Below are 27,888 nucleotides of genomic sequence, written 5' to 3'. Positions count from 1 at the left end.
GAAAAGTTGTTTTCTAATGATCACTCTTTTTGTATTAGAAAGTGGTGGTTTCATCTGAAACATTCGTATAAATTTTTAAATGAAAAGGAAAATTACCAAACTTGGAAAATGCTAAACAATTACATTGAAACCATTGACACAAAATTACAGGGCGGGAACTCACAAGTGGATGAAACGTAAGGTGTCACTTAGAGTTGACTTGGATACGTGTAGGATTTGACCTTGAGCCTGCCTGCTCTGAGCACCGGGCTCTCCTGGGGCGCACCCAGGTGCTGGCAGGCGAGATCGCACCCCTTCCGCCCCCGACTCACACTGTGCTTTCTTGCCGTCTCTCTCGAAGGTACTTACCAGGGCCAATGGGCCGGCGGCATGCGGCATGGCTACGGCGTGCGCCAGAGCGTGCCCTACGGCATGGCCACCGTGATCCGCTCGCCGCTGCGCACGTCCATGGCCTCGCTGCGCAGCGAGCAGAGCAATGGCAGCGTGCTCCACGACGCCGCGGCCGCTGCCGACAGCCCCGCCGGCACCCGCGGCGGCTTCGTGCTCAACTTCCACGCCGACGCGGAGCTCGCGGGCAAGAAGAAGGGCGGCCTCTTCCGAAGGGGCTCCCTTCTCGGAAGTATGAAACTTCGCAAGTCCGAATCTAAGTCTTCCATCTCCAGCAAACGCAGCTCGGTCCGCAGCGACGCGGCCATGAGCAGAATTAGTTCCAGCGATGCCAACTCCACGATCAGCTTCGGCGACGTAGATTGTGATTTTTGCCCGGTGGAAGACCACGTCGACGCCACCACCACGGAAACGTACATGGGCGAGTGGAAGAACGACAAGCGAAATGGTTTTGGCATTAGCGAGCGCTCCAACGGCATGAAGTATGAAGGAGAGTGGGCAAATAACAAGAGGCATGGATATGGCTGCACCGTGTTTCCCGACGGCTCCAAAGAAGAGGGGAAATACAAAAATAATATTCTGGTCCGTGGAATAAGGAAGCAGCTTATACCAATAAGAAATACAAAAACTAGGGAGAAGGTGGACCGAGCAATTGAAGGCGCGCAAAGGGCAGCTGCCATGGCGAGAACCAAAGTGGAAATAGCAAATTCAAGGTATGTAAATGCAGGGCGGGTGGTTGTGCATGGTCGTTCAAAACAGTGGGATATCAAATATTTTGGTTGTCATTCTGTTGGTAACATCGCCATATTTGCTTCTGTAACTGCCAGAATCAAAGTTAGAAAATGATTAATTCCAGTGGAATGAGAGTCAGAAATGTACCTGCACTGTTCTGAACCTGGCCGTCATCGCAAAATGTGGAAGCACATTGAGATCCCCTTGCTGTCACAAACTACTTCCCTAATACTTAACGTCGGGTCACTCGGACTGTGCACATTTTCAGGAATCGAGAAAGTTACTTTCAGGGGTGTGTTGTTTTAATACTACCACAGAGAATGATTTTTTCTTTTTTTCTTTTTTTCTTTCTTTTTCTTTTTTTCTTTTTTTTTTTTTTTTTTTTTTTGAGAAAGGCACCAAGATCTAGATATGGCAGAAATGGAAAGTTACAAGACCAAATCTCCTATGCATTGTTTAAAACAACAGAGCTCAACTGTATGGGAATGGCAGAGGGACTAAGGCTGATACAAATTGTCACATTCTATGCTGGAATGATTAGATCACCGGTGTATTAAAAGGAAAGGGGTGGGGGGAACCTGCCATGGACAGATGGGACTGTCAGTGTGCCAAAGTTGGAAGAAAGTAGAGCAGTAGAGAAGGGATGGAGTGAGTAGGAGATCGCGATGAATTATAGATTGAGAAGTGGGGTGTATGTGGGCACAGAAGGACTATGTGCTTGAAGTTTTGCCATGAATAGCTGGATTTGGGGTCCAAAGAGAGGGATGGAGAAATCTATTGGGAATAGAATTGTCATATTGTAGACAAAAAAAGAAAAAAAAAGATGGTTATAAATGGAAAATATGATTTTTAGGCTTATTTACATGGCCACCGAATGGCCACAGTATCATGTGACTTGAGGCGTACATTTAGCATAGAATATTAAAAACCCTTTTCTTGCTTCAGTAATATTTTCCTGTAGAAGTAAATGTCCTTTGGAAGCCACAGAATATTAGCGTGTCTTCAGATTTTTATTCTTAGCATTGAATTAAGCTTCTCTTTTCTTTGGTTGAACCATACAAAATTTATGATACTTGAACTTCTTGATGTTCAAAAACTGGCACTTGCACAAGGTTCAACCTTATACTTTCAGACTTTTGAAGTTTCTTTAAAAAATAAAAACTTTATGGTCACTGTTTACTTCTGAGTATCTGAAACATTACTTGGAAAATGAAGAGGTCATGTTTTTTGTGTTATATTGACATAGGTGTCAAAGTTTTCAGGGTTTCCATCTTTATCCCAAACTCCACCTATTTTAAAGTTAATATTGCTTATTGGTAATTAGCATAAACTTTCGGGAAGGGCCTCTCCGCTCTTCTCTGTTGAGCATATTTTATTTTAGACCACAGTTTCCCTAATAGCCAAGCGTTGAATTACTTGCTTTTCAGTTTGCTTATAGATGGGATACTTGGCACCTCTAATCTTACTGGCTTCCTGGCCCTCAGCTAACTTTTGAGCTAGTGCTATACCTTTGGTTATGCCCTGGCCTCTAATTTTAAATGCACTCCTGGATTTTTCCATTTGCTTTCACCTTACAACCTAGTGATCCTAGTAGAAGCAGTTTGATCTCTGCAGATGCAAAGTAAAACTGTGCAGGACACTCTAGCAAATGATTTTCTTAAGCTTGTTTTAATTATTGACTTTTATGATTAGTTTAAATGGGAGGAATCTACATAATGAAAGGGAAAGGCTTGTAATGCAAGGATCTCTGATTATACTAGTATCATAAACTCCTACCCAAGTGCTAGCCACATCCTCTCCGTTGAAAATCTTTTGGGGGTAGTGGTAATATAGTTTGAGATTACTGTGTTGTACAGTTTTTAATCAAATATACTTTTGGCCAGTTAACTACTTCCTAAAAATTTCACCTAGCTATCTTTTCAATGCTCAATTCATTATAGTAAGTGAAATAAGCCGGTCACAGGACAGATATTGCAGGATTCCACTTAAGTGAGGTGTCTAAAATGGTCAGACTCCTAGAAACAGAGACTAAAATTGTGGTTGTCAATGGCTGGAGGGAGGAGGAAATGGGAAGCTGCTGTTGAACAGGTATGAAGCTTCAGTTAAGCAAGACGATTGTGCATGCAGTTAACAATATTGTGCACATAAAAATTTGTTAAGAGGGTAGATATCATGTTAACTCTTCTAACTACAGTAAAAAAATATATGTATGCTATTTGGATGATGCAATAGAGAAAACAAAATTCTCAAGTAACCTTTTATGTCTTCCTTACTTTCATTGTGTTACTCCTCTTTCCAGATTCCTTGCTTTAATGATACTTCAGATATAGAGTTTTGCCACTTGTTTTTGTAGAAAATAGCTGATGGATTGACATTCCCCTTCAGTAGCTCTGAGTTTAAAGTTCTACATTCTTTTAAAAGCTTTTTTTTTTTTTTAAACAAAGAGAGGGACACCTGACTGACTTCATTGGTTGAGCCTCAGACTCTTGATTTTGGCCCAGGATCATGGGATTGAGCCCCACGCTGGGCTCCATGCTTAGCCTGGAGCCTGCTTGGGATTCTCCATCTCTCCTTCTGTATCTCCCCTGCCCCAGCATGAAAGCATGCTCTCATTAAATGAATGAATGAATGAATGAATGAATAAATAAATAAATAATAGGAAAAAAAAGCTTCCATTAAGGTTTTGGAGATTGCTGGCGGGGGGGCGGGGGGAGGAGGGAAGAACTTCTTGCTATATTGTCATAAACCATGGCTCTTTATAATGTCTCAGTATCTGCTCAGTACTTCCTGGACCCTCCAGTAGTTACTGTTAGTGTTTTGGTTTTACAAAATAGCAAAAGTTTAAGAACATAAGGTGACATTCTCCCCTTCATCCTGCCCCAGTAATGGCAGAATAACAACTAGAAATAACTACCTCCTGGCAGCTGCTGCTCTCAAAATCACTTGTTCGCCATTAGCAACAGAGGGAGATGATAACTTTAATAGTTACTGACCATCTTAGTTTGCCACCCAGATAGTGCTAATCATTATTCTGTTGCTGTTATTTCATAGGCTGTGGAGAATTTTTGTTACTTAAGTCTCAGGGAGTTGGATCCATTTGTGTACCATCACCTTATATTATCCTGAAGCAAAGCTTCAAGTTGGCTTTGAGAGAAAATAATTATATCCTCCTCAGGGAGATCAGGGGACATGGAACCAACCAACTTGAGCCCAGAAGGTCTGTGGACCTTTCTTTTGCTTTGTTGAATAGGGAGTAGTGGTGTATCTCCGTAGGAAATGCACAGGAGGCGTATTTCAGAAGACTTATTGTGGGCCCCTGTTTAATTCTTACAGATAAGAGAACGTGGGGAATCATGTTACCAGTAGATAGTAAAAATAATGCAGCAGATAAAGAATCAGTAGATACTGATCCTTTACTAGCAGGTTAGCACTTAAAAAGTGATAGCTCTGGGGCGTCTGGGTGGCTCAGTTGGCTGAGCATCTGACTTCAACTCTGGTCATGATTTCACAGTTTGTGAGTTCGAGCCCCGCATTGGGCTCACTGCTGTCAGCGTGCAGAACCTGCTTTGGAACCTCTGTCCCCCTCTCTCTTTGCCCCTCCTCTGCTTACACTGTCTCTCTCAAAAATAAACATTTTTTAAAAGAAAGAGTGAAAACTCTAAGGGGTGCTATTAATTTGCTGACTCCTGTAACTTTTCCTCAGGTTTCTGTTCTGATCTAAAAAGTACCAAATGTATAAGATTTAACAAAATGTTTTCTTCCCTTTTTTGTCTTGGTCCTGCGGGTAAAAATCACCTGCTAGAATCGAGAAACTGTCTCAACCTTGTTTTTAAAGAAAGGTTCAAGATGTAGGGGAGCAGCTCTGAATATCTCAAGCCCCTCACATTCAGAGGCCGAGAGCAACGCTGTGCCCAAGATCACCCTTCCATACCTGTTGTTTCAATGACAGTTCTCATTTGGGCGTTTTTACCCCATTTAACTCTTGTCTTCAGTAATTTCTTAAGACATGTTCAGAGTACTGTTTCTTGAGAAAAATATTTTAAGAAGTTTTAAAGTGAGGCATTTGGCTGAGATAGCATATGAGTGGCCCTCAGAGAACCACTCTTTTCTGGAAAAAGATCGTTTAGAAAAGGATATAGACAAAAGAAGAGGTTTGTAAACTCTGAGCCCCAGAGGACATGGTTATCATGCTAAAGGATGGAAGAGAATTGGCTTAAAGCAGTTGAGAACCTGGGGCATCTGGGGGGCCCAGTCAGTTGAGTTTGCTCATGATCTCATGGTTTGTGAGTTCAAGCCCCACATCGGGCTCACTGCTGTCAGCACAGAGCCCACTTCGGATCCTCTGTCCCCCCCTCTCTTTGCCCCTCCCCCATTTCCACTCTCTCTCAAAAATAAACATTTGAAAAAAAATGTAAAGCAATTGAGAACCTTAGGCGTTTGTTTGTACTGCCTTCATTGAAGCACACAGATTCGAAGAAAGGAAATAAGGTGGGAGTGTAGAGTGGAATGGAATAGTTACCCTGTTCTCTGACTCTGTGGCCAGACTGCCTGAAGCTGGGACGGTGCTCACTCGACTGGGCAGGCTTCCAGGACTACCGTGACGTGTCAGTGACTGCTGCTCCCAGCCTCTCCTGAACTTCAGGGGGTAACAGCAGGGCCAGTAATGTCAGGAGGGAGCCTTGTGCTGTCCCTGGCCCAGCACTCTCCCTGCCAGGCCTGTCACAGATGTAGTTGTACAGGGGACAGAAGCACCAGGTCGGATGTGGAGGCCTAAAGCCCAAGGAACTGGTGCACAGGTGTGCCTGCTGCACCTGTTTTCACAACTAGAGATTGGATTCTATGTTGCCAGGTTTGGACTTGAATATGAAAAATGACATCATTTTTTTCAAAACTCCTACATAAAAGACATATTTTCCTTACTTTTTTTAATGTTTATTTTTGAGAGAGGGATAGAGAAAGAACGATTGGGGGAGAGGCAGAGAGAGGGAGATGCAGAATCTGAAGCAGGCTCCAGGTTCTGAGCTGTCAGAACAGAGCCTGACACGAGGCTTGAACCCATGAACCTGCAAGATCATGGCGTGAGCCAAATTTGGATGCTTAACCCAGGCACCCCATGCTTTTTCATTTAAAAAGGTATTTTAAGGGGCGCCTGGGTGGCTCAGTCGGTTAAGCGTCCGACTTCAGCTCAGGTCATGATCTCACAGTCCGTGAGTTTGAGCCCTGCGTCGAGACCTGTGCTGACACCTCAGAGCCTGAAGCCCGTTTCAGATTCTGTGTCTCCCTCTCTCTCTGCCCCTCCCCCATTCATGCTCTGTCTCTCTCACTGTCAAAAATGAATAAATGTTAAAAAAAATTTTTTTTAAATAAAAAGGTATTTTATGATTTCTTACCACTCTCCCTGTTTCTTCCATGGCTTGAATGATTCAGCCACGACAGCTTTCCTGAAGTTCTAAAGGACATCTTTGCTCATCCCTTCCCTCTTCCTGGTGGCCTGGCTCCAGCCAGCTGCTCAGGGCTGCTCTGTCTTCAGGTCTAGGCATCAAGTCTCCTCTTCATGGAGGGTGTACCCAACCCCATACCCTCCCACTCTACTGCCACCCCCTTCCACCTAAATGCCCATTTGTCTGAGCTCTCGTCTAGTTCAGTATGTTTGTTTCACATCTCTTTCTCCAACTAGATCAGAAAGCCAGGCCCTGAAAGCAGCTTTGCTCACTTTGGTACACCCCAGGAGCTAGTTTAGATCAGGGCACTTTGGTAAGGGCTCCGGTAAATATTTGATGAATGAGTGAATTAAATTCTCACTACTTAGGCTGTAAACACTGCCAGTGCTCCTGTTTTCTTGGGCATTTATAAACCAGCTTTAAAGGAAGGAAACATAGCTCTCATAATTCATCATGCTATAATCTGACTGTAGTGAAGGAAGTAAAGAAAATGCAAAAGTGCATGTTACAGGTACCTTTTTCCTTAACTATGTCAACAGCATTAAAAAATCATAACAAAGGCAAGGCTGGGAAATAAGAACTTGAGGTTAAGCCAAACTCTTATCTCCATTCTTCATAGGTGTGAGCTGGTCTAGTGATACATGTGAGTGCTTCCCGTAAACAGATATGGAAACTCCAGGAAGTCAGCTTATACTCACTATAAAAATACTAGCTCATCCCTACCTGGTTGACATCACCAAAATATGGGATAAATCAGAGCAGAGCCTAAGAGCTTACTGTTTTTTAAAAACCTGTTTGCCAGATGCTCACTTGTCTTTTTTTCCTTTTGAAAGTTTTTCTTGTCTTACCTCTTTCTTTTTCCTGGTCATTTTTCTTAAGCTCAAAAAATAGCGTTCAATGGAACAGTTCCTCACAAGATTACTTGACTTGATTCATTTCACTTATTAGTAATTAAAACCCAGAGTCAACCATGAGTCAGTGCACATTATGGATCCAAATTAAACTTCTCCCAATTTTAGAAAAAAAAAAAGCTGAGTCTCTTCCAAGTTATTGTGAAGAGCCAGGAATTTGAAATTCTTAAATTCAGTTGGAGAAAAGGATTCTCGTTCTCTTTTGCAAATCAAAATTCTACTTTATATTCTATCTTTATTTCTTTTCTGTAATGTTAGTAGTCCTATCATATCTTTAAAAACCATTGTAGATTATCAGACCATTGTAGATGATCTTCTACTGGGGCTCTGGTTAATGTTCAGTTTTTAACGTAAGTGATTTTTTTCAGGAAGGTTGAATTTTTCTGTAATGCCTTGTAAGCCATTTTAATGAAGAGGCTGTTAAGTAGGTAAAGTGATTTTGGAGGAAATCACCTAAAATATGGGAATTCACTACTGAGGAGAGCATTAATTATTTGCCTTATTTAGGCCTCCTGTACTCTTCCATATCAACCTCTGCTACCCGTCACCCCTTTCCCTGTTATCACCAGCTCTTCTACAAGCAGATTCCAGAGGCTTCGTTAATACACGCAGGCTGGGGTGCAAAAAAGTTATTGTAAATGGGAATTGATAGTTGCCTCTTTCTTCACAAGAGAGTTGTTTTAACAGTTGAATGAGAGAGTGGGTATCATAGGGCTTTATAAACTGTAAATAACCATATATAGTTTACATTTTGTGAGATGTGTCGCCCTTTAGTGGGTCATTACACATAACAGGGGAACCTACTGTGTTATGGGAACCTTGTGAAAATTTAGTGGGTCATTACACATAACAGGGGAACCTACTGTGTTATGGGAATCTTGTTTCTGAGGATCTTTCTTGAAAAAACTCTTCCACCTGCCCTCTCGAGTCCAGCCCCATTCAGAAACTGAGGCCTTGAGGTGGCCGGGTGTTCTAATGATTTAACAAGTAGGTTCAAGCAATACAAATTTCACGAAAATTAGTCTTATGCCGTAATAATGAGAGGGTCACACAGTTATCCAGACTTCCGGGCCATTAGAAACATACTTTTTTAAACCTGGGGATCATAGAGGCATGGCTTTCCACTTTGATTAAACAGAGAACATAAGGAGGAGATGCTGTGTGTGGTGTGCATGGGATACGAGGTAGCGTTCAGTCCTGCTGAGATCAACTTGGTGAAAACTGGAGCAAAAAGACAACGTTCTAAGGGGAGGGTAAGCCAGGTTTTTGGGACACATGTCACCCTTGTTTTAACTATAGAAATCAGAGTTGGCTTAGACGGTACAAACCGCAGCAGGTTCGATCTCCTTTATCTCTGAAACGTGACATTTTCCTGATGCCGTAAATACGAAGAGTTAAAGCAGCAATGGCTTTCTCACATACATGATGAAAGCCACAAGTGTGATAGCATCCATGTTCCATCCCATGTGCTCCTGGAGACAGAGCCTCTGTCTGCTGGCGAGTGGCAGAGCTCTGCATGCACGCTCACAGAGCCAGGAGACTCCTCTGAGCGGCAGCTGCCCGACAGCCAGAGGACCCCGCTCACAACTTTCCATCATGGATTAAGCTGACTCCGCCAATCTCACTTTACTCAAGACACCAAACTGGCCGCTTGCAAGACTAGTGCCTTGCAAATCTTTGAGATGCTTTTCTTATTATAGATGAAATATGAACATTGTGTTTAGGAACAGGATCCAACAAATGCCAAAGGTATTTATGTAACTCATTCAGGTTTAGTACAACGGCCCCTTGAGAATAAAACTAAATAAGCCTTTAATAATTTTGCCCTTCTATTTTAGTCGGTGTTTCACATTTATTTGTATAATATGCTTCAATTCAAAATAAGCTTCTTTATCAGAAATTTAATTAACATGTAAGGAATCAAGATTGCCTCCAAAAGAGTGCAACTCTTTGAAGTCAGATCTTCTTAGGAATTCCCTGTGTGCCGAAAGAAACTTATTCAAGTCAAGTAAAATACATTAATTCATTTTCTAACATTTTAAAAATAATTGTGCCAGAGATTAACAAATAACTGTTAGATTTTTGTCAGTTTTCTTTTGAATAAGTTTAAAATTTTGCTGAGTTTTACTACATAAAGTCCATCAAATTTTGATCTCAATTGGCTTGGTCCAGAGATCCCTGTTTAATTTTTTACATTGGTGTAAGAGCTTTTTGAATTAGTATTTCAAGATTTCCTAACTCACTTCCATCCATTAAGGGAAAGGTTTGATATTCTTATGGGGACCCTACTAAGTCAAAACATGTTAAGGAAAAATCCCAGAGAAGCTGGACTTTCAGGTTAAGGAGTAGGAATGGAGGAGTGTCTGGTGATGGGGCCATACCCACCCACTGCCGGCCCTTGTCCCTCATTCCCACCCCTGCTGTTCACCCTAGCAATTTGAGAATGAGTTGAGCTGTGACTGATAGATACCTTGCAAAGATGAAAATGCCCTGGAAGGGTCATTAGCTAACACGTTAGTTAACACCCTGGTCTGAACTTGCAGAAAAGAGTCTAAGTTACCAGCCCATTTTATAAGGTTTGGTTTTTTATCTCAGGGAAATAATGATTTTAATCACTCTTATAATATTAATCGATGACATACTATGTAAATGTAAAATTATGATTAGGATCCAGCTCTTCCCATCATAGAGCCTGGTTAGGACAGATAAAATTGAAATTACCCAGGCACCTGGGTGGCTCAGTCCATTATGCAGCCAACTCTTAATTTCTGCTCGGGTCGTGATCTCACACTTATGAGATCCCTCCCTCATTTGCTCACGCATGCACGTGTGTTTTCTCTCTCTCAAAAAATAAAAATGCAGTTACCTCTCAGGTGATTGGCACCTGGCTACAAGCTTAGATAGCACATAGGAGGAGCTTAGTCATAGCCTGGGGCCGGAGGCATGATTGTGCAGGTGGTATCCAGCTTGTATCCAGCTGGTACAAAGGATAATGGCCCACATGTATTTGGGGTATTGTAAAATGTTTGGTATGGCTGGAAAAAAGACTACTTAGGTGTGGGGGGTGTTGAGAGATGAAGTGGAGATGAGATGAGGGGCTCACTGACCTATAAAGGGGGAGTTTGGACATTATCCCAAAGTCCGAGGAGAGCTACTGATAGTTTTAGGCAGAATTACATGATCAAATTTAGAAAGATCACTCTGGATGCAGGTGATATAGGGACTGGGAAGAGTAAGGGGCAATACAATTGGAGGCCGATTAAGTGGTAATGTGCTAACTAGCAATCTAGGTAAGAGCCCATGGGCTGAGCTAAGCAGTGACAGCGGGGATAGAAAGAAGAAAATGTATGGTGACAGCGTCCCAGGCAGACTCCATAGGACTTGATGGTTGGTTGAATAAATGTGGCAAACCTAGAAGAGGCAGAGTCAGAGTGACCCCTGAGTTTCAGGATTGGCCAACTGGATGGATGCTAGTACTGTTTATTCAGACAGGGACCGGAGAGGAAAGTATGGGTTTAGAGAGGAAAATTGGTTTGGATTTTGACTTCTTGAATTGGGAGATGCTGGCCCCAAAGACAAAAGGGAACATAGCCTGGAATTCAGATTTGTACCATACATAAAGAGCTCAGACCCAACCCTGAGGAACAAAGACATTTATGAGGCACATTGCAAAAGAGGAATTCCACGTCCAGGATACTGGAGGCAGCTCTTTTAAAGAAGTACAAATAAAGCACTTCTCATGTTAAGGACTAGGAGGAATCTGTTGCCTTAAGACCATGCAATTCAGGTATCAGAATATCTATTCTTGAATTTGTGAAATTATGCTTTCTAAGATTTGTGCTCAAAGGACCTACCCAGTGAGCAAGATCTGTTGGCCTGTTTCTTTCTTGGCAACATCCTGGAACAAAATATCACCCTCACAAATTATTGTGCTGAAGAAACATCCTTTGGCAAACATTTATTTAGTGCCAGCTCTGTCCAAATACGATAGATACTAGGCCCTAGGAATACAATGATGAATAAGAAACAAAACTTGCCGTTGAGAGCAAATACCCTGGGGCGGTGTGTGTTGGGGGTGGGGGGTGTCCTAGCACTTCCGTGTGGCAGGTTGGGAGCTGTGAGCCGGATGGGGGCTGTGAGGTGGAAGCACCCACTGGGAAGCACCTGACCCGCCTGGGTGAGCTTGTCACCAACACTCCCCTGCGCTGTTTGCACAAGCAGCTCTCTGCCTGGAACGCCCTCACACCCACGCCCCTTTGCCTAACCTCTCTTAGTCCTTTGTGATCACGCTCAAGGTCCATACGGGACTGAATTAAGAAAACCTAACAAAATGTCTTTTCGTAGATGTAATTTTACCCCTGACAATAGCAGTGCTATCAACGGAATATACATAGGTAAGAGTTGAATAGTACTAGGGAGAGGATGACTAGCACTTTCTTTAAAAAACAACAGCAACAACTAATGGGGCCCCTGGGTGGCTCAGTCACTTGAGTGTCGAACTTCGGCTCAGGTCAGGATCTGACAGTTCATGAGTTCGAGCCCCGCGTCGGGCTTGCTGCTGTCGGCACAGAGTCTGCTTCCGCTCCTCCGTCTCCCTGTCTCTCTGCCCCTCCCAGGCTTGCGTGCAGGCGTGCATGCTCTCTCTCTTTCTCTCTCAAAAGTAAACGTTAAAAAAAAAAAACTATTAAATTTTTCAGGGTGCCTGGGTGGCTCGGTCTGTTAAGCATCCAACTCTTGGTTTCGGCTCAGGTCATGATCTCACGGTTTGTGGGTTCTAGCTGCATATCAGGCTCTGTGCTGACAGTGCAGGGTCTGCTTCGGATTCTCTCTCTCCCTCTTTCTCTGCCCCTCCCTCACTCGCTCTCTCTGTCTCTCTCTCAAAAATAAACTTAAAAATTTTTTTTAAGTTTTTCAATAGTTAAATAATTTTAAATCACATTTTAACTTATCTCTGCATAGAGTCTTTAAGATGTGACTTTTGATGGTAGCAGAATCCCAGCATCATTTGGACATAGAAACATCAAAGTTAGCTATTTTGCGGTAAGTTGATTTTTTGGCGGTGTTTCCAGCTGAGGAAGCAGTGTCGACACCGCTAAACATTTCCCCCACGTATCCTACCCACCAGTGCAAGCACTCTTCCCCTTTTGCTCTGAGGATTGCAATTTCGGTGATGCCTTTTGGCCACATACAAACAAAGCTGACCTGGTTGAGTGCTTACCTGGTGCCTGAACCTGTGCCGTGACCTTGGCATCTGTAACCTCCCTTAATCCCCACAGCAACCCCGTTAGTGACGTAGAAAGGTCACAAAACAAGTAGGTGCCCTGTGTAGGGTGGACCCCAGGCAGCACAGCATCAGAGCCCAAGCCACTAGATTTTGAGAATTGGGGTAGGAAATTTTTTCCTTTTACCCCACGTACCTGCCTTAGGCTCATAAAGGAAGATCCATCTGGGAGCAGTGTGATTTAGTCATATGCTTCATTTTGCCAGTTTCATTTAACCAATATTCGTTTGATAGCCACAAATCTTGTGGATGAGACAAACAGACGGATAATGTCAGTTTAATATGGTAAATTCTAAGAAAAACTGAAACCACATCAGAAGAAAGAACACTGAACACACGTGGGGCTGAGCCTGTGCTGTGCAGAGTGAATCGAGATTCCGCCGGAAGCAAATGGTGGCAAGGATGCCCCAGACAGAAGGAGTATCTGGAGGAAGATGGAGTGGGATAAAAGTACATAGGGTAGGTTCCTACCGGCCTTTGGATAGAGGTGACATTGCCTCTCCAGGTGCGGTCCATCCACCCCCTGCAGCAGATCAGAAGGGGCACTTAAAATCTTCTGGCTCCCACCTACTGCTGATTTCACATCTCTTTGGGTGAGGCTCAGAAGTTTGGTTTTACAAGCTTCCCAGGTTATTCTGAGGTATGCTGAAAGTTGATAAATGTAGGTTAAGATAGGATAGCAAATGATGTCATGAAGGTTTGGGAGCTGGATTGTCTACTGTTTGTTGGCCTTGGGGAGTCTTTGAAGGAAGGTGAGCAGGGAACCATCTGTCTCTGAGATGGATATAAGTGGGGCCAAGGCTGTGGAGGGCCTGGGCTGTGGACAGATGATAAAGACCCATGCCCTTGCCTGAGAAGCAGGAAATGAAATTAGCAGGAATTGGTGGGTAGAAGTGGTGGGCAAGGAACAGAGGCACATCTAAGACATTTGTGCGTGTGATATTCTAATGCTTCTGAATAAGATTAGTGAAAAGGTTCATCATTCCTGGAATGTGGGTCATTTATTTCAAACATATAAAGTAAAGTAATCTTTCTGGGTCTCTCATCAGTGGAGATGAGGAAGTGAGGAACTGGACCACACTGTCACAGAAAGCCCAAGTCTGGGCCTCCACTGTTGTGTGAATTCCCTTCCTTTGCCAGTTTTTGCACTTCACAAAACCACACCAACAATATTTCTTACAGAAATTATTCAGATAGGAAACATGGTGGAACATATCACTGACGTTTCACTTTTCCAACTCCAGATTTGTCCTCAATCAGAAGATGGTGTACTGAAAGGAGAAATGTCCTATTGTGTGTACTGTTAGGAACAAGATTATAGTGAGGGACATATCACCAAAATCAAAACCATTTTTGAAGTACCCATAAACATTCCAGGAGCAAAACTCACATGCCAATCATTCTTGATCATCTGAGGGGTATTATTCAATGCTTACACACTTAGTACTGCCCTAGACCTGCAGTGAGAGAAAGGAAGCATGGGCCTGAATCTTCCACAAGTTTAGGGTTGATTGGAGAGACCTCATACCTGTAGGGAGTCGTTAAATAATAAGACACCAATTCATTCAGTCAGCTGTTTATTAGTGCCTGCCTCATCCCATACAGGTCTTGAAGTAGTTTATGTAAATGTCTGAATGGTCAGTCTTACGGGAATTAAAAAAGAATAGATGGACCAGTCCATAAAGCACCTCCCAAGGCTTTTTTTGCTTGGCCACTAGGAATATTTTGAGGTCTTTTTTTTTTTTCATGTTACCTCACAAACTTGACAGAGCATTTTTCAAAATTATGTTATTCTTCTTAACTCCTCACTAAATCAGAATAACTTTCAGCCCATTGTTGGAATGATTAAAATCTAATTATAGAGTGAGCAGACAGTCTCTAATGTTTCATTCTATAAATGAAAACAAAGGAAAGACAACCATGTGTAACAGTTTTCTCCCCACCCCCTTCAGAATCTCCAGTAATAGGTTAATTTTGTGGTGTTAAAGTTCAGTTACTAACGTTTACTCTTGAAAAGTTTTCTTTAAATTACAGTTTGCTATATTTGTAACAGTTACAGAGCCTCCTCTATTCAGTGCCTGATAATGGAAATTTCAAAGGAAACAGAAGGCATAAGCCAACAAAGGGAAGGAAAAAAAAGCCTCAAGAATCCCCCCATAAACAGTGTCTATGTGAACGTGTATGCATATGAATCTATGTAAATTCATGTGTATAAGATGCTGGTCCTAAGGGAATGCCGAGTAATGAGAAGGGGGAGAAAAATGAGAGAGACAGCATGAGTAAAGGATGTTCTGGTATAATTGGCGTGTCAGGTGGAATTGGTCTGGAAAGATTTCATAAGGAGTTTGAGCCTTGAGCGATATTTTGAAGGGAAGCGAAGGCATGATTTGTCACAGAGGCAACAGAGATTTTACCAGGTAGGGCAAGAATAGTGTCTCTGATGACTCACAGCCTGAAGAGAAAGAAAAATGCTTCAAGGCAGTAGAGATCACCAGTGTTCATTATCTATGGGCATTACTGTGTCCGTGTGCTTCGCTGCAGTAGGTATTACTTTTGGCCTCATTGCCTTATTAACCTTTTGATGTTCTATGTTGATATTCCGTGGTGACTCCCATGGCCAACAGAACATGCAAACAAGGGTCTTTCACATGCAGACCCTTCCCTCTCCCCCTCCTCCTACCACCCAGGAAAAAAAACTATCCAGAAAGTTAGTAAATTTGGGCGTAGCAGTAGTGGTGCTAGTCTGAAGTCCCTGAAAGCTAATGCGGTTGGTTTGTAGAAAAGAATAAAAATCATAGGAAGGTGGGAGGCTAGGGACACCGGATCTAACATTTCTGTTAGATCTTTACTCTGAAGCTTCATCCTCTTTTGAGAAATCTTACAATATGTGTACAAAAACATACTCAAAACCCTTCTGGATTGTACACCCCACTGCTGGTGTGTAGAATGTAAGAGGCACAGTATTTTGCTTTGTAGTGGGTGGTGTAGAGTACAGCTGAGTCATGGTGAGAGAGGAGGACAATTAGATAAGGGTGCTGACTATTGAAGGATCTTAAAAGCTCTAATCAGGTGTTATGCAACACACAAGTGGAAACCGTTTCAGAGTCCTGAGGAAGTTAGTAACATGATCAAAACAACATCTGAGGAGAATGGTTTTAGCTGTCATGCACAAGGTGGACTGGAAGCAGAGTTGGGACAGGACCATCAAGGGCATGAACAAATCAGTCTACATGTGAAAAACTGGATCCTTGAAAATGGTAAAGGAGAACTCATCTTGTATATCACTGGTTGTGTGCAAGAGAGTTAAAACCCTAAGGATCTGAGCATAGTCAGCTAAGAGCACACATGGACCGTATATAATGGTGGTGACACTTTGGGGAGAGGGATAATGAATCTTTGAATCCCGGACTTTCAAAGAAGAACAAAACAAAGAGATTCCTGTAAGGATGGTGCTCAGAAGCCTCTAAATGGTGCATTTAAGAGCTTCCAACGGAAATGAAAACATCAACATCAAAGATTTCCATAGTCACTTGTAATAGTTGTTAGGAAAATGAGTAGAGAAGGCTGGGGTAGAGAAATGTAGAAGGAATCATTGGAGATAGCCATTTGTGGAAACGGGAATTATTTTATACTAAGAGAAGTTTTAGGCAAGATACTGGCCAAGGTTTGGGGTTATAACCAACATCTCTATTCGCATAATTCTGTTGTCTGAAATCAAGTCAAATTAGCAAATCCTTTTAATTTTTTATTTACTCCATTAATAGAGTAGCCATCGAAGTATCTAGATGGTCAGCCGTATAGTAATCAGAGCTTTCATTAACTCTTTATGCTGCCTGTTGTAAAAGGTTGAAATTGACATCTATGATTTTCTTTGCCTTAGAAAAGGTATCTTTGATTTTTGATTCGTTGTTGTATATACAAAATGGATCAAGAAAATAAGCACATGACTTGCATGAAGAAGCCTGAGTTACTAATTAAACAAAAAGTGTGAAAACTTTGCAGAAGCTAATTTCAGGCCCCAAACCTTATCAGCTGGGACCATCCCTCCAGAAGGACATAAGTAGGCATTTTACCTACACAGAGGAGGTAGGACCAAGAGCAGCGAGTGAGTTACGAGTCTTACAAAGAGCACGTGAGTTCAGCTTAAGATCAAAACCACGGGAGAACCGGGCGTCTGTTTTGTGATGATTGTGTTCCACAGTAGCATCTACATTTTTTTCTCTCCCCGGGTCTCCCCCTTGCAAACTCGTTGCAAGTTTATTTTGTTTGACCCCTCTCTGGTTTGTAATAGAGAATCTGCCTGGCCTCCCAGAGCAGGAGTGTCCAGGAACACAGTCCACCCTGCCTGCAAATTCTTGCAGTGGCAAGTCCCAGCTTGAAGAGGCCCCCTGCTCAGCAGGGTCTGACCAATCACCTGAGAGATCACCCCTCCTGCTGGAAATCAGGCAGGTGCAGGCGTGCTTGATGAGGTCCAGGGGTCTCTGTTGAGCGGTCTCAATTTTTCCATTAAGAAGAAACTGGTTACCTGTATATTGTGGTCTAGTCGGCCAGCAGTTTTTCTTATTCTCATGAAACAGGAAAATATGAAAAGAAAAACAACTTTCACTAAATGATGAACACTTATTAAATGAATCAAAATATAAAATTGTAGCTCTTTCAAAAGCGTGGATTATATCGAGTCATGCTTTATAACTTTTGTCTGTCGGAGAGGACTCTGAATTAGCTAAGAATGTAAAAGTTTAGGTGTTCAAGCCATGGAGATTAAGGAGTTAAGGATTCCTTAATCAAGGATTCCTTAATTAAGGATTAAGATTTTTTTTTAGGAAAACAAAGGTAAAACTTGTAGACAAATAAATATATTTACAGTCCCTGTACCAAGCAGGTGTAGTGACTTTTAGGAGCTTAAAATAGGCCATATGTAGCTGGTTTTCCTCATGACATTTTCAAGATTTTTTTTTCTCTTAATTTTTTTTGTTTTCCTTTTCTTCATCCATTGTATCTCTGTATACAGTTAGTATGAAATTCTGCTCACCTCAGTACTAAATAATTTTTAGAAATCTGAGTTGCTGCTGAACTAATGAACTATAAAGCTGTTTAGAATTACTATAAGTTTTTCCTAATAATTACTTACAAATCTAAATATGCTGGAATCATTCTTAGTAAGAGCTATGAGAGTTATGCCCAGAATAAGATGTTTCTTGTACCTAGTAAGAAAATGATAATTGTGAGTAAGTGGTCATTTTTGGTCATTTTTAGACTTCAGTAGTCTACTTTATGTTTATTAATATAGACTGTGTAGCAAATAAAGCTAATTCTATCTTACACGGTACATGGGATCCAGCACAAGTATCAAGAACTCATAGGCACTTGAAGTACTTGGTTTTGATTCGTTTGTCATCTCTTTCTTTAAAATTTTTTAATGTATTTATTTATTTTTGAGAGAGACAGGGACAGAGAGAGAGGGAGACCCAGGATCTGAAAGCAGGCTCCAGGCTCTGATATGTCATCACAGAGCCCGATGTGGGGCTCAAACCCGTGAACCCCGAGATCATGACCTGAGCCGAAGTCGGACACTTGACCAACTGAGCTCCTCATTTGTCGTCCTTGAGTTGATTTTCTCCCCCAGGGATTTAAAATCCACCTCAAAGCTAAGACCTCATCAGGTTTCTGATGGTTCATATGTCAGTTCAATACTGCATAAATATATATATATTTTTAATTTCTGTGCTGAGATCATTGCTTAAAAGTTTTTAAGTTTAATGAAAACGATCATTCATTACTGAGTCCTTTATGGCTAGTGACACCGATTTCCTAGGGCTCAGTTACAACACACACATGAAACCTGAGCGATAGGAGACAAGCAGGTGAAAGAGTTGAAGTTTGAGAGGTCTGATTCACTCATCACCTGGAGACTGTATCCCTTTCTCAAACAGGCTCAGAGCAGGGCCCAGGAGCGAGACCCCAAGAAACCCATTCACAGTCAACCTGAAGAACATCCCGCTCTTCCTCATGGTATTGGCCCCACCTTATGTTTGGGGACCAGGATGCCAGAAAGACTCTGGGAGCTGAGCAAACTGGGCTGAGGTAGGAGATTTTATTCAGATGTCATCTAACCATGTGACATATTAAGCCTTAGATTACTCATCAAAAAATGGGATGATTTGGCATCCAACTCACGGAAGTTGGGAGAATTCAATTTGAATGCCCCTAACACAATAAGTAGCACTCAGTAGGTATTAAATGAACTGATAGAACCAGCAGTCCTTGAATACTTCCGTGTCGAGTACTGTATAAAAACAGCCCTCACCCTCTGAGGCATATTCCAAGGCAGGAGAGGGAGGAGAAAAGCAGCAGATTCTATGATGTGATACAGCAAAAGACAGTGCATATAAGAAAGCAACAGAAGATTGCTAGGTACCTGGAGGAACTGAGAGAGACTTCAAGGGGGCAACTCTTGGGCCGTCTTGAGACAAGTAGGCATTGCCGGGAACAGAAGGGGAAGAAAGACTTGCCTAACAGAGGGAGCCACATGGGGAAAAGCGTGGAAGATTTAGACCTCTCGTTTGTTCCTTCCCTGATAAAATGCTATTGTCATTTATACTCCTGGGGTTCCAGGACATAGAGAGGCGGTGTGTGCTCTTTGTGGTTAAGAACACATGCTGTGGGGGCGCCTGGGTGGCTCAGTTAAGAGTCCAACTTCAGCTCAGGTCATGATCTTGTGGTTCGTTTGTTAGTTCGAGCTCGGCTTCAGATCCTCTCTCTCCTTTTCTCTCTGCCCCTCCCCTGCCTCCTTTTCTCTCTGCCCCTCCCCTGCTCGCACTCTCTCTCTGTCTCAAAAATAATTAAACATTAAAAAATTTTAAGAAAGAACACAGTGGCTACAGTCTGGGTTCAGATCCTGGCACTGTCAGTGATGAAACTCGGGCCTCACGTGCCTTTGTCTGCACAGTGGGGAAAGAACAATAGCTCTTCGCAGGATTATTGTGAGGGTTAAGCGAGGTAATAAATTTGAAGTGGAAAGTGGATGCTGGTTCACGTTAGAGTAAATGTTGTAATTATTTCAATCAGTGGTTCCTGAATACCACTCTGCACAAGCAGGAAGAGTGGGTGCTTTGGGAGAAACCAAAATGAGAGAGAGAGAAATGGCCCTGTCCTCCAGGAAATTTATAACCTAGTGGCAGAGATGGATAGGTCAACAACTTGCAGTGCAGCTGGAAATTAAACAAGAGCTATGTGGAGGTTAAAGCGGTGTGTGGGAGCATCACTAGAAAAGAAATCTGTTCCAAGGAGGAGGAGGAATTCTTCAGAGAAGTGCGGTTGGTGTAGACTTTTCACCCAGTGCTCATTTGGGCTTGCTTTGGCTCTGTTGTGTGTGACTCAGCACAGGACCATCCAGGCGCATTGTTGGGCCTGTTTCCCTCTCCAGGGCCGACTTTGTCTTGGCTCCTTTGCCATTTACCTGGACGCCATTCAAATGCTTCCCTTAGAACTGAAGCTGGAAGGGTGAATCAGGTAGGTCTTTATATCGTAAGCCAGGAAGAGCAGGAGCTGAGGGCAGTCAGGAACTGGGACTTTATCTGCAGTGGGAAGAAGTCAGGTTACAGGGACGTCCCCAGGCCTTAGGCTTTGGAGCCCATTCACGGAGTTCCCCTTCCAGCCCCTGCACTGCTTCTGTTTTGTTGCTCTTGGTTCCAGCGCCGACTCCCCACATTCAGAAGAACCCCCTCAGAATTTCAGGTCGCCACCCCCCACTGCTCCCCGAGCACAGACTGGAGTGAGGCCTGCACTGTGAATGGGAAACTGGATGTGAGAAAGCAGAGAAGTGATAGCAACCCTCCCCTATAGTGAAAGAGCACCTGCCATGCTCTCCAAGAGTCCCCATGTCCCCCAGGGGCTACCAGCTGACAGGTAAGAGGTGGGCTTCTGTTGGCCCGTGTCTTCCAACAGTTGGGTCCATGCTTTCCTACTTCTGGCAGAACTTGTCTCACGGATGGTGGTTTGTGCCTGACTCTGCCCCACAGCTTGAGCTCTGATGACGAGCCATCCCCTCTGTTTTGGTCAGGCTGGTCCTGGCAAGAGAGGCTTGTAAGTCAGCTCTAACCCAGTCATCTTTGCCTTTGAAAATCAAGGAAGAAGTGAGTGTGAGCTATGGTGCAAAGAGTTTCAGAAGGGAGAAAAGAGGGAAACAATTCAAATAAATGTGTAACTGACAGCCCAATTTTCCCAGAGAGGTTTTGGGAATTCTCTCTGGAATATGGTATAGTAGTTAAGAGCACAGATATTAGAGCCAAAGCATCTTCATGTCTTGGTTTTGTCACATTTTTAGCTGAGTGGCGTCAGGTAAACAATGTTACCTATCTAAGCCTTAATTTCAGCATCTGTGAAATGGGTGTGATCATTAATAGTGCCAAGGGTTAAAATGAGTGCTCCCTGAGTTGGTGTGTGTTAAGTATTCGGAACAGTACTAGACATCAGGAAGCATTGTGCAGGCATGAGCTCTTTTTCCTGTTACAGAGCACATAGAGAAATCTGGGGTGAACTTGTTCTCCTGAGGCCTCATTGGGCACACGTGAGGATACAATGCCTCTGCGGCACTCACTACCCGAGGCTTTTTTGAAGTTTAAGTAATATGCATGTTCAGTCACTGGGTTAGTGGAAGCCCATCGGCATTCATAGGTAGCTATAGAGGTTCTTTCCAAAATTCTGGAATAGGATAGATGATTTTCTCCTAATACATCACTTACAAATAGGAAGACAAACTCCAGCCTGCGGGGTACGGAGCCACACCTCTGTTTGAAGTGCCCGAAGGCTACGCCAGGGTGTGTGCATGCTGTGAATAGAAAGACAGATTTCGGTGGCGCAGGTTTCCTTTCTGAGACTCAGACCAGCCTGATTCATTCACCATTGTGTGCTGTGCACTGTGGAAGTTTAAACAGCTTTGAGCCGAACACCTGTGTCTTTGTCTGGGTCCTGCCTTGCAAAACAGGATCTGATTGGACTTCTCTTTTCCACAGTTACCCACCTGCATGCCTGCATTTCTGCATTCCTGCCTCGTAGTGCTTCAGCCAACTTTTCAGAAAAAATAGCCAGACTTGAAAGTATGAGAAGATGACGTGAAAGTTAGATAGAAAATTCTCCTCCTACTATGTTCATGTTTGATTAAAAACAGAGAGGGGGTTCCAGGTGGCTCAGTCAGTTAAGCATTTGACTTTGGCTCAGGTCATGATCTCGAGGTCCAGGAGTTTGAGCCCCGCATCGCACTCTGTGCTGACAGCTCAGAGCCTGGAGCCTGCTTAGTATTCTGTGTCTCCCTCTCTCTCTGCCCCTCCCCCACTTGCACTCCGTCTCTCTCAAAAATAAATACACATTTAAAAATTTTTTAAAAAGACAGAGCATGAAATGTCTATTGTATGATGATTAAAACATCCTCCTATTGTCTTTTCTTGGGCATGTCTGTTTAGGCTTTAGGGAAATAACTGAAACCCACCTTTTCCCCCATATATAGTTGGGTAAATTTGCAGTCTGCAAAGTGACATCAGAAGAATGGAGTAAAAAGTAGGGATCTAGAAGTCAGTACTTACAGACCCCTATGCGGTAGGCCATTGTGACAAATTTGGAAGACGGGAAGTACTTGCAGATGCTTCCATGGGTGAACACTGTTAGGAGTTCAGAAGCGGGTCTGAGATCTTCCTGGCGCTCTAGCAGGATGTCGTCTAGTAGTGCGGTTGTAACAAATCACCGTGGCGGAGAGTTAAGTGCCATGATAGAGTCCATTGCATTTTTCAGACTCTTTTTAGTCCTGCGTGAAGTTTAAGAGAACAAAGGGATTCGTTTTTCCATGTGGGAGCGTCAGGAAAGGCCTCTGGGAAGGGGTTAGAGTTGGATCTTGAACGTTGGGAAGGATTCCTGCACACAGAAATGGGCAAGAGCACATCTTAAGCAAAGAGCATGAGAAAAGGGCAAAGGGCACAAAAGCGGATATGGGGGCGGGGGGCAACAGTGACACGATGGGGACCATCCCATAATGTACCCACGTCCTGGTGTGCTACTGAAGGTTTGTGATTATTGTGCATTTTCCAGTTAAATACCTTTGGGGATATCTCCTTTAAAAAAAAAAAAAAGCTTTAATTACCATTATAAATCTGTTAGGCCATCTTGTTCTTGCTGAGCAGATTTGTGTTCTCTCTCTGAAGAGGGCCATATTGTAGCTGGTGGTGTATTTGTGATAGATGCACTCATTGCCATAAATGCAGCTATGGTAATCTCAGTAGTCATTTATTTCCTTTTAATGCCATAAAGCAATGAAAATTGGATCTAACTGAATTCTCTCGCTCCATTCTCTCAGGTGAGGTTTCTATAGAAAATGTTCTTTTCCCCTTTTTGACGGTTGCTTGGTTTAATGGACCTTGTGGTTTTAGTGCGGGTGTATTTCTTGGGACTGGTTTGTTGGTATCCTTTGTAGTTTACACAGCAGCCTCCTTTCCAGTAGTCCATCCACTCCCTTCACGTATGGGTGAGGCCATGTTTGCTAAGCAGCAAACTCTTAAGTAAAATCCTCACTCCATCGCACAAAAGAAATGCATAGTTTGAAAGTCACTTTTAAGGCTAAGTAGCTCCACACGGTGAAAATATTTACTACCTCTTAACAGAAACATGTGAACAAAAGGTTGTTCAAATAACCTAAGACTGTCGTTACAATTAGGTAAGACCGTGGTTTCATGGCCTCTGTTTAACTTCGTGCCGACTAAGGATGATAATCAGATTAATCTCTTTTGAGAAATTGTCCATGGGCTCAGCTTTCTTTTTGTTTCATCCTCCTCCTGAAACATTTCCTTGAATGCTCATTGTCTGCTCCTTCACTGCGTCTCCTTCTGCCTCTTGCTTGTTCTTGACTTCTGCCTACGTCTGCCTTTCCCCACCCCCAACCTTTCCCACTTCTGGACTTACCATCCATTTCCCTTCTGGATGTCCAGCTCTGCGTGGTTCACTTTTACCCCAATGTCGTTTGTAGACGCAATTCATTTAATGGATGTTAATTGAGAACCTGCTCCTTGCTGACATGATGCATGTTCAAGAAATGGGTTTTCAAAGGCAGCACTTGCCCTTTGGGTGCTCATCATGTCATGAGGTGAGACAAACAAGTAAACAGCCCATTACAGGCAGAAGTGCTGGTGCGGCTGAAAATCTGCTGGAGAGGGCGGCGGGAGGCTTAGCGACCCACGGATGATGGGAAGATGAAACCTGCCCCAGCCATAGCCCCTCCTGGGGCCGCATTCTCCAGTCCCTCCATCTTCCTCCCTGCTCCTTGCCATTCCATACGGACCTCTTGTTTCGGTACTTCTTAGACTATACGTATGTGCTTGTTTTCACCAGCCAGTTCTTACTAGTAATCGTACACCTAACACTGGATGGGGAGTAGGACACATCCAGCAAACTGACTTGCTCAGGCTCGGTCTTTTCCTCTGTAAAGTGAGAACAGTGACTTCGAATTCTTGCCAAAGTTTTCCTGCTTTAAAAAAACAAAAAACAACACCTTATGATACTCCACTAAAATAAGTACATATTTATATTGAAAATCCTGTAAACATTTTGTCTTTATTTTGTGATGACACAGACATGATTTAAAAGTTAATTTCTTTAGTAGGATTAATTTCTAAGGACAAAAAGGAGAGAGAACGCAGTTTTTCTTCTTGGTGTTTTTTTTTTTTTTTTTAGTAGTTCTGAATACGAAAGTTTGTTACCAATGCCAAAACAGTGACCTTGAAGGAAATGTATAGTCAGAGGGAAGTTTTACTTCATTGGATTGAATTTTAGTCTTCTTCGAAAGGCTGTGTTTTTTGTCTTAAAAAAGAAAAACTGGACTAATTGTTAATTGAATATAGTAATGCAGTTTTGTGACCTTTTCAAAACCATTTTGAAGTGATTTCAAAGATTCTAAAAAATATAAGGATTTAGTTGTTTCTAAATCCAGTAGCCCATCATTTTAAAGGTTTTGAATCTTAGTTTGAGTCCTCAGGATTCATCACAATTAGTCGAGAACATCCTTTTTTTTTTAATTTTTTTAATGTTTATTCATTTTTGAGAGAGAGATAGAGTGTGAGTTAGTGGGGGAGGGGCAGAGAGAGAAGGAGACACAGAATCTGAAGCAGGCCCCAAGCTCTGAGCTGTCAGCAAAAAACTCTACGCAGGACTCGAACCCACAAACGGTGAGATTGTGACCTGAGCTGAAGTTGGTTGCTTAACTGACCAAGCCACCCAGGTGCCCTGAGAACTTACTTCTTAACATTACAGGGAACAAATGCAATTTTTAACTCGCAGCAGTTCTTACTAGACCACTTCTTATATGCACAAGAACACCAAAATGAAACTGGGTTTTCTCCACCATCGGTGCACATCTTAGCACTTAGAAATTGGGAAATTTCAAAAGCTCCCCGTCAGCCCAGGCTCTACTGCTCATTGTCATTACAGGTGGCATTTGAGTCTTCAGAAGCCTGCCTTGATTTATTTTTTTTTATTTCATTTTTCATTATAAAGCCTTCCTGGGAAATGATTTTTGTTTTGTAGGCTTAGTTCAGTTTAGCTAATATTTATCATTTATTATTTGGGCAGGCCCTGGAAGGCTCATTAGTACGACCAAATACACACAGTATAATTAACCATCAATGTAAGAAAAACTGCCAAGTAGAATGTTTAAAGCCAGATTATTTGATCACTCCTTTCATGAATTTCCAGTGTAATAGAAAAGATGGGACAAATAGAGAGCATATAGCTGGCCAATTCCATGGGTTTTATAGAGTGACAGGCATAACTGAAGTAACCACAGGTGAGTTAGGAGACAAGAGCTTCATTTAAGAAATGAATTGGGGGCGCCTGGGTGGCTCAGTAAGTTAAGCATCTGACTCTTGATTTCACCTCAGATCATGATCTCATGGTTTGTGGGTTCAAGCCCCATGTCAGGCTCTGTGCTGACAGTGTGGAGCCTGCTTGGGATCCTCTCTCTCTCTCTCTCCCTCTCTCTCTCCCTCTCTCTCTCTCTCTCCCTCTCTCTCTCTCTCTCCCTCTCTCTCTCTCTCTCACCTCTCTCTCTCTCTCCCTCTCTCTCTCTCTCTCTCCCTCTCTCTCTCTCCCCTCTCTCCCCCTCTCTCTCTCTCCCCCTCTCTCTCTCTCCCCCTCTCTCTCTCTCTCCCCCTCCCCCTCTCTCCCCTTCTCTCTCTCTCCCCCTCTCTCCCCCTCTCTCCCCCTCTCCCTCTCCTTCTCTCTCTCTCTCTCTCTCTCTCTCTCTCTCTCTCTCTCTCTCTCTCTCCCCTTCTGCCTCTCCCCCACTCACTCACTCTCTCTCTCTCTCTCTCTCTCTCTCTCTCTCTCTCAGAATAAATAAACTTTAAAAATGAATTGAGGGATGCCTGGGTGGCTCAGTCGGTTGAGCATCCAACTCTGTTTCAGCTCAGGCCATGATCTCATGGTTTGTGGGTTTGAGCCCCATGTCGGGCTCTGTGCTAATAGCACAGAGCCTACTTGGATTCTCTCTCTTCCTCTCTCTCTCTCTCTCTCTCTCTCTCTCTCTCTCTCTCTTTGTGCCCCTCCCCTGCTTGCTTGCACACTCTCTCTCTGTCTCAAATAAATAAACTTAAAATTTTTTTTAATAATTTTTAAAAAATGAATTCTAAATGGCATTTTGAAGGCAGTGGTGGTGGCATTGGAAAGAGCTGGGCTTACAATGAGAGCCAAGAACAACTTGAGTTCATGGTAAGGAGGACTAGTCGAGGGGATCCACTGACAGTATAAATGTAGCCTACTGAAGACTTGTTAACAGAATGTACTTTAAATAGATGAGGCTTTGTCGTGTGCTTATAAGTGGAGATTTTTTTAAATTTTAACCTTATTTTTCGGATAAATGATAACATGCTCATGGTTCAAAAAAATTTTTTTAATGTTTATTTATTTTTGGAAGAGAAGGAGAGCACAAGCAGGAGAGGGACAAGGAGAAAGAGAGGGAGACACAGAATTGAAAGCAGGCTCCAGGCTCTGAGCCAACAGCACGGAGCTGGACACGGGGCTTGTACCCACGAACCACAAGATTATGACCTAAGCTGAAGTCAAACGCTTACCTGACTGAGCTACCCAGGCACCCTCACGGTTCAAAATTTTAAAGTCACAAAGTGGTAGAGACTCAGTGATAAATCTCCTTCCCACTGCTGACTTCAGCTAATCAGTTCCTTTTCCTAAAGGCAGCCAGTTTTACTAGTATCTTCATAAAATTTTTCCGATATTTATACATACAAATACACATTTTATCCCCTTTAACACAAATGGTTACATACAAGTCCATAGTTTTCTCAAGACATGTTAGGTCCAGATAAGTTTTAGAATTCAAAATTTACTGGATTTTAGAAAAAGCAATATGGTGCTTATAGCATAAATTACATAATATCTACAGGTGGTCTGAACAGCAGAGTAATCGAACATACTAATTCTCCAAGGAAACTGAATATTCTCACCATATGGGGTAAATAAGAAGTAACTAGGAACCATAAATAGCTTGTTCAGTTGCTCTCAGGTGTTACTGTCAAATAAGTTCTGGCATTAAACTTATAAAAGAAAGTTTTGGTTTTTAAAACTTTTTAGATCTGGAATTACAGATAAAGGATTGTAGCCTAGAATGTGCACTATTCTGTATCCTGTTGTTGTTTTTTACTTAATAGTATATATTGGAATTCATCCCATGCCAGTACATAACTTCCTCATTCCATAAACAATTAGAATGGACTCATATACTTGACTTCTTGTAGGAAGTAATTTAAATACATATAGTGGTTTGTGTACGTATCCATTTATGTGTGTATAGTTAGCAGAGTCAGGTCTAGATCAAATTATTAACTAATACAAGCCTCTTTACGAAACTCTAATGCCTGTTTTTAAAAAATAATAGTATGAAATATAATACTGGTTTATGAAAAAAATAAAAATAGTAATAATTGTCTTTGTGACACAGTTTAGCCAAACCAACAGAGCCATAATACACAGCATTATAATTTGTTCGGTGTTGGGGGAAAAAAGCCTGAAGAACTAGAATTTCCTTTTCAGTATTCCTTCTGAGAATTCTTTGCCAAGCAAACATATGCAGATGTATTTGTCG

At 42.6% G+C, this 27,888-nt stretch overlaps 1 protein-coding gene across 4 annotated transcripts in view; it reads left to right on the top strand.

Annotated features, from left to right (window-relative positions):
- The window catches only part of JPH1 (junctophilin 1), an 83,342-nt gene that overhangs the window by 5,876 nt on the left and 49,578 nt on the right, over positions 1-27,888 (top strand). For all 4 annotated transcript variants that reach the window (XM_019453305.2, XM_019453303.2, XM_019453304.2 and 1 more), the window contains exon 2: positions 341-1,100. In XM_019453305.2, coding sequence (XP_019308850.2) covers positions 341-1,100 — 760 coding nt within the window. The remainder of the gene's footprint in view (positions 1-340; positions 1,101-27,888) is intronic.

Source organism: Panthera pardus, unplaced genomic scaffold, assembly GCF_024362965.1.
Source record: "Panthera pardus isolate Hobbes unplaced genomic scaffold, ASM2436296v1 HiC_scaffold_7, whole genome shotgun sequence".
In the NCBI taxonomy this organism is placed as follows: domain Eukaryota; kingdom Metazoa; phylum Chordata; class Mammalia; order Carnivora; family Felidae; genus Panthera; species Panthera pardus.
The sequence above is the reverse complement of the archived record's forward strand: the minus strand, read 5'-3'. Positions and strand labels throughout refer to the sequence as shown.